Source organism: Merops nubicus, unplaced genomic scaffold (genome assembly GCF_000691845.1).
Source record: "Merops nubicus isolate BGI_N331 unplaced genomic scaffold, ASM69184v1 scaffold30094, whole genome shotgun sequence".
Classification (NCBI taxonomy): Eukaryota; Metazoa; Chordata; class Aves; order Coraciiformes; family Meropidae; genus Merops; species Merops nubicus.
In genome coordinates this window covers 7143-13147 of record NW_008606742.1, presented here as the reverse complement: position 1 = coordinate 13147, position 6005 = coordinate 7143, and the positions used below count along the sequence as shown (strand labels likewise).

The window sequence follows — 6005 nt, the reverse complement described above, 5'->3', positions numbered from 1 at the left end:
CGCAGGCAGCCAGCAAAAATAACAGTTTATTCTGCCTGCTGTCCTGAGGGACGGCGGAAGGATCCCAGAGCAGCCCTGCCTGGGTCCTGCTTTATGTCACAGGAGAGGGGCTGCTCTCCCAGCTGGGGATATTTTAGGGTTTTTCTTGCTTTTTTTCACTACTTTCTTAGGCCCTTTTCCCCGCCTGTTGGCAGTGGCCAGGGATCGGATGTGTCCCTTGTTTTGCCTGTCCGTTTCCCCTTTCCTGCATATGGAAAAAGAAATTAAAGGCAGGAAGAAAAGAACAAAATGAGTTTGCAAAGTAGAAATATGGCTTGAAGGAAGATATCTGGAGCAGAAAGCCGGGCCCAGGCACGATGCTCGTTGTTATCCCCCATGGTGGGCACTGCCGTGACCCTTCCTACATCTCATGGTCATAGGAGCATTTCCAGAAGGGAAATCTGTTTTGTTTTGTTTTGTATTTTTTTCATGTGGAAGCTCCTGAAACAGTATGGGAAATGGTCTTTAAGTATTCTAGATGTTGGCTGTCATGGGCCACATGCCAGGGTTCGCTTCGCCGCGTGCTGGAAGAGGATCACCTCGTGCCTCAGTTTCCCCAAAAGCTTAGGGAGGTGCAATACCTTAACGTGCGAGGCAGGAGCAGCAGCTGGCTGTCGGGCTGTGCTGCTCTGGGGATTTTTGATCCTCTTACAGCAGGAGAAACTCAAACATTTCCTCCAAGTGACCCCACCGCCACCCTGTCGCGTGTTCTTTGTTTGCTTTGGCCCCGAGCACGGGGCAGGGTCTCCCTGGGGACACCACGGCTGTCACAGAGCCCCGGGGCAGCAGCCTGCACCCGTCCTGTCTCCCTCGTGGGTGGCACCCGGGTTTATTTACCTTTTCATCACCTGATTACCGTGCCCTGCCATGTTGCAGGCGCCAGCCCGTGGGCTGCCAGCCCGCTTTGAGTTGGCAGGAGCTGGAGATTAACCTCCAGCTAAAATAGCCCGACGCCAGCCCCACGTCTGCCTGGGGTGGCCGGGCTCGTTGTGTGCCCTTGGAGCATCTCGTGCTGATATTTTGCAGCCCAGCTTGGGCCTCAGTCGCCGTGTGATGCGATGGCACAGTGAAGACAGAAGTTGTGATGGGACCAGCTCGGAGCAGGCTGCAAATCCTCAGCAGTCCCAGGAGTTGTTTTTTGTGCCCCAGCAATGCAAAGCCTTGTGGGCTGGTGGAGCTGGGGCTGCCTGCACCTCTCTGTTTGAGAATCCAGAGGAGAACAGGCTCTGCTGCTGGTGGGAACGGTCCCATGACATCTATGCAACCACTCCCCCATTGTGGTACCTCTGCTTTCTTGGCTCTGGTCTCCAAAGCTGAAATTTTATGGTGCAAGTGAGCAGCCCCATTTCGGGATACTCTGAGCAACCATTATCCCTTTCTGCCCTTGGTGGTGTCACTGCATTTGTCCTCTTTGGGGAGCTTGGGCACAGAGCAGGATCTCCGTGCTGAGCTCTGAGCCACTGGCTGAAGAAAGGGGCCATTCAGGTGCTGGCTGGGAGTTTCCATCCCAGCCCGTCTGCACGCACGGTGTTGTCACAAGGAAATTGCAGATTTGGGATCTCACTGGTGCCCTGCCTGCCGTGGGTTTCCCGGCTGGGTGGGACATGGCAGCGCCACAGCTCGGCTTGGAAACCCCTCCAGGGGTGGGGACTCCACCACTGCCCTGGGCAGCCTGGCACAGTCCTGGACAACCCTTTCAGTGAAGAAATTGTTCGTCAGGTCGAACCTCAGCCTCCCCTGGCACCACTTGAGGGCATTTCCTCTGGTCTTATCACTTGTTCCTTGGGAGAAGAGACCAACCCCCACCTGGCTCCAGCCTCCTGCCAGGGAGTTGCTGAGAGCCAGAAGGTCTCCCCTGAGCCTCCTTTTCTTCAGGCTCAGCACCCCCAGCTCCCTCAGCTGCCCCTCATTCCTACTTCCAGTGAGACTTCAGAAGTGAGGGGCTTCAGCCCCAGACATTCATGTTTTTTTGGTGGGTTTTGATTGACCCAAAGCCAAAAAAAATGAGTTTATTGTGCCCTTTTTCTCTGGGTATTCGATGCAAAATGGGCACTGAGCTGCCACATGAAGGGCGGTGGAAGGAGCCTCTGATGGCAGGGGAGGTGCCTGGTTCTCAGTGTACTCCAAGTTGGTTTTTTGGGGAGGTTCCTGCAGCAGCTCTGCTAACATCTGAGGTTTGGTGACAGCCATGGTGTAGGTCGCTGCCGCCGGCGGTGCTTCGGTTGCTGCCCTGCCGCACGTGTTTCCTCCTTCGCTTGTGGAAACCTGTTTTCACACTTTTAATCAAGAGTTCATGCAAAGTCCCTGCTCTGCAAAGGGCAAACGTCACCTGGGAGAAGCACTAAGAGGGCTGTGGTGCCTGCTTGGGTGGCGAGTCACCCCTGGGCACCCCGACAGTGCCGAGGAGCTGCGGGAGCTCCAGGCACCTCCCTCGGGGCACCCGCCTGCCCCCAGCCCTCTCCCCTCACACGTTTGCACCCTTAAAATGGAGCCTGGATGGAAATAGCAGCAGCAGATCTCTTCTACTTTTAATTTGGGTGGCTCTCTGGGCTGGGGAGAGGAAGCCGGGGGTGGAGAGGAGCCGGCTGCAAAAGGCAGAAGAGGCACTTTCCTTCTGACACACTCTGCAGAGTGATTCGAAACACTGAAGCTACTCCAAGATTGGGTTTTTTGGTTGTTTTGGTTTGTTTTCAGTTGTTTTTATTTTTTCCTATAAGAATAATTATAGGCATTACGTACTGGGCTGTTTCTCATGATGACAAGGGATCAGAGGAGCCTTGACTAGGAGGGACATGGGTGTAAAACAGCTCTTGGTAAGAGTGTCTGTGAGCACTGAGGAGCTGGTGCAGTTTGAAGCGTAAACACGTTCAGGCTTCTTGTTTTCACTGGTTTCTTCACCGAAGGTGGGTTTGGTTTTGGTTTTTTTCATGTCTGAATGAAAATAGATGATGGAAAACAGCCGAGCAGGTTTCGCTTCCTGCTCTCGCTCAGGGCTCTGCACTGGGTGTGCTCGGAGACAATCCAACCTCTGGTCCAGCAGTGGGACATCAAGTCTATCTGTCTTGGGCCAGTTCCTCTTGAACTTCAGCTGCTCCCTTATTCTCTCTCAGAAACACAAGGAATCAGAGGAAAATCTTGGTTTATTATCACCCCATGGGGTGCAAAGCATCTTGGTTTCCCCAACTCCAGCAAGCTCTGCAAATCCTGGACTTTCTTTTCTGTGAGGCAGCTGCAGTGTCCCTATTTCCCCACCTTGGGCAGTTGGCAGAGGGTTTCTTCTGGCTGCCACTTTCCCTGGGAACTGCTCTGTGGCCAGCTGAAGGATTAACACTGAATGTGGGAAGAGTGAGACCATGTCTGGAGTGTTGGGTCCAGTTCTGGGCTCCTGAGGTCAAGAGAGATGAGGAACTACTGGAGAGAGTCCAGTGGAGGGTTATGAAGATGATGAGGGGCCTGGAGCATCTCTGTGCCAGGACAGGCTGAGAGCCCTGGGGCTGTTGAGCTGGAGAAGAGAAGCCTCAGAGGGGATCTGATCAATGCTGAGCAAGAGCTAAAGGGCCCCCATGGTGGATACCAGGGTCTGTGCACTGCCCAGTGGCCGTGGGACCCTTCAGTGCAGGCAGGGTGTGAAGGTAACAGTCACCCCATGGGGACCTGGGGTTGTGCAGGCACCTGGGCTTGGGTTTGGCTGGGAGCAGTGTGGCTGGAGGCTCTGCACCCACCAGGGCAGGTTCAGGATTCTTGGACCACCTGAGCTGCCCTCCTGGGGTGAAGGACAGCTGCTGAACAGGAGACATCATCCAAGGGTTCCCCACCCCAGCGGGTCCCTGTTTGGCTTCTGGCAGGGTGTTTTATGGGGCAGTTGGACCTCCATGGCTGGGATATGGAGAGGGCAGCTCCTGAGGAGCAGTTTTTAGGCAGGCTGAGTGCAGAAAGGCTGCTGGAGATGTTTACAGCAGGGAAATGATGTTTCCCTGGTGTGAGGAGCGGCCAGTGCTGCTTACTTGGGGTCAGACAGAGAGCTTCGAGGACAAGCTGTCCTGAGGTGGGAATCCCTGCAGAACAAGCTGCATTTTTTGGGGTACTGAATGAACTGCTGGAGCATAAGGGGTGAGATTGCTAGTCTGAGGCTAAATCATTAATTAATCTTATTCCTTTTATTGTTTTTTACATTATTATGCTCGCTGGGCTGTCGATGAAAACCCTCAGAGCTCCCTGCAGAAGAAGGTAAGTGATGGGCTGGGGGTTAGGGTGTGTACACCCCTTGAGTCTGGGTGGAGGCTGCTGGGGACAAGAATAGGGGAGTCTTTGAGGTCTTTTAATTGCAGTTTTAATCCCAGAGAAAGCTGGGCCGACAGCAGAGCTCCCCTGTGAACAGAAACACAGAGGATTTGGTTTCTGTAGTTAAAACCAGACACAGTTAAAACCAGACACAGTTAAAACCAGGCCAATAGAAGCAATTAAGATGTTTGATATTAGGAGGATCCCCATCACAGTGCTGGATGTCCTCACCAGAGCCCATGGGCACAGGAGCAGCTCTGCTGCAAGCAGGGGACAGGGTCCTGTCAGCCTTAGTGGCCTCAGTGGTCTGGGTACCTGTCCTCTGGGTTTTTTTTGGAGCACTGACTGCTTGGCTTCGTGCTTTTCCACCAGGAAAGTCCCTCTGGGAGTTGGTGCTGGAGCAGTTTGAAGATCTCCTCGTCCGCATCCTTTTGATGGCAGCTTTTCTGTCATTTGTAAGTTAACAGGCAGTTAAATGGAGTGAAAATATTGGGGGAGTGGGGTGTCTGTACACACTTTGTGTTATGGTGGGAGGTCTTAGTGGGGTGGAGAGGAGGATCAGGGTGGTAAAAAGCCATGAGGTCAGCCCCTGCTCTGCAGAGCTGCTCTTAGTACATCAATTACTCAAAACTTCTGCCCAGGAGGGGCTTCTCAGAGGCTGACAAGTTTAATTAATTAATTGGCTGATGACAATTAAATCAGCAGAAGGGTGCAGGCTTAAGCACTAGCAGTGGCATGGCCATGCTTCAGCCAAGCTGCGTGGGGCTGGCCACCACTCTGGGTTGTCTTCTCTCCAGCAAACATCAAAGGTTGGTTGGCTTCTGTTTCTGTCCTTCTTGAAATGTTGGCACTTGTTGTCTCAACAACACTGTGGTCCTTCTCTCCTCTTGCCTACCAGATCCTGGCCTGGTTTGAAGAAGGAGAGGAGACCACAACAGCGTTTGTGGAGCCCATTGTCATTATTATGATCCTGATAGCCAACGCTGTGGTGGGGGTGTGGCAGGTAAGTCACAGCCTCTTCCCTCCTGCCCCCGGGTCTCTGCTCCACGTGGCTGAGATGCTTCACTGGAAGGTCCAGTTGCTTCTTGCTGTTGGAAACGTTTCTCAAAGGTTCAGCTTTAGTGTTGGCCACGCTGCCCCATGCCCCAGTGTAGATGCTCAGTTGTTGGCTGCCTCTTGGCTCATTCCTTCAGTCTTCCTTTGGCAAATTGTGCAGTCTGGACTTGAGGCTCTTGCACTTATTTGCCACCCAGGCAAATGCCACTTGTCTCCTGGCTGTGGCCAAAGGTGTTTTCCAAAGGCTTTTGTCCTGTCCACCAGAAAGCTGTGGTGGCTGCTGCCCCTTGCCTCATTGTATCCCTCATCCCTTGGGATGACCCACTCAGCTAGCGATGCTCCTCCTCTTGTATATATTCACTTGAAGGCCACTTCTCCATCTGCAGCTTGATCTGAGGTGGGGGTTGCTGGATGGGGCAAAACACATCTGAGTGGGCTCTGCTGCTTCCCAACCCAAAAACGAGAGCATCAGCCCCAAAGGTCCATGCAGCATCCAGGACCTGCTGTGATTCCAGCTAGCAGGGACCATTTCAGAGCCGCTGCAGAAGACGCGGCGCTCGCCCCACGAAAACCGGGGCTGGGGTTTGGGTCCTGCTGTCCCTGCAGGGGGCAGGGGAGGCCCCTGCCCG

The 6005-nt window shown here is 53.7% G+C and overlaps 1 protein-coding gene across 1 annotated transcript in view; it reads left to right on the top strand.

Moving 5' to 3' along the window:
• Nucleotides 1-4248: 4248 nt before the first annotated feature.
• The window catches only part of LOC103772424 (sarcoplasmic/endoplasmic reticulum calcium ATPase 3), a gene marked incomplete at both ends in the record, with an annotated part of 8803 nt that continues 7046 nt past the window's right edge, over nt 4249-6005 (top strand). Inside the window, 3 exons of the mRNA XM_008939756.1 lie at nt 4249-4266; nt 4693-4775; nt 5219-5323. Coding sequence (XP_008938004.1) covers nt 4249-4266; nt 4693-4775; nt 5219-5323 — 206 coding nt within the window. The remainder of the gene's footprint in view (nt 4267-4692; nt 4776-5218; nt 5324-6005) is intronic.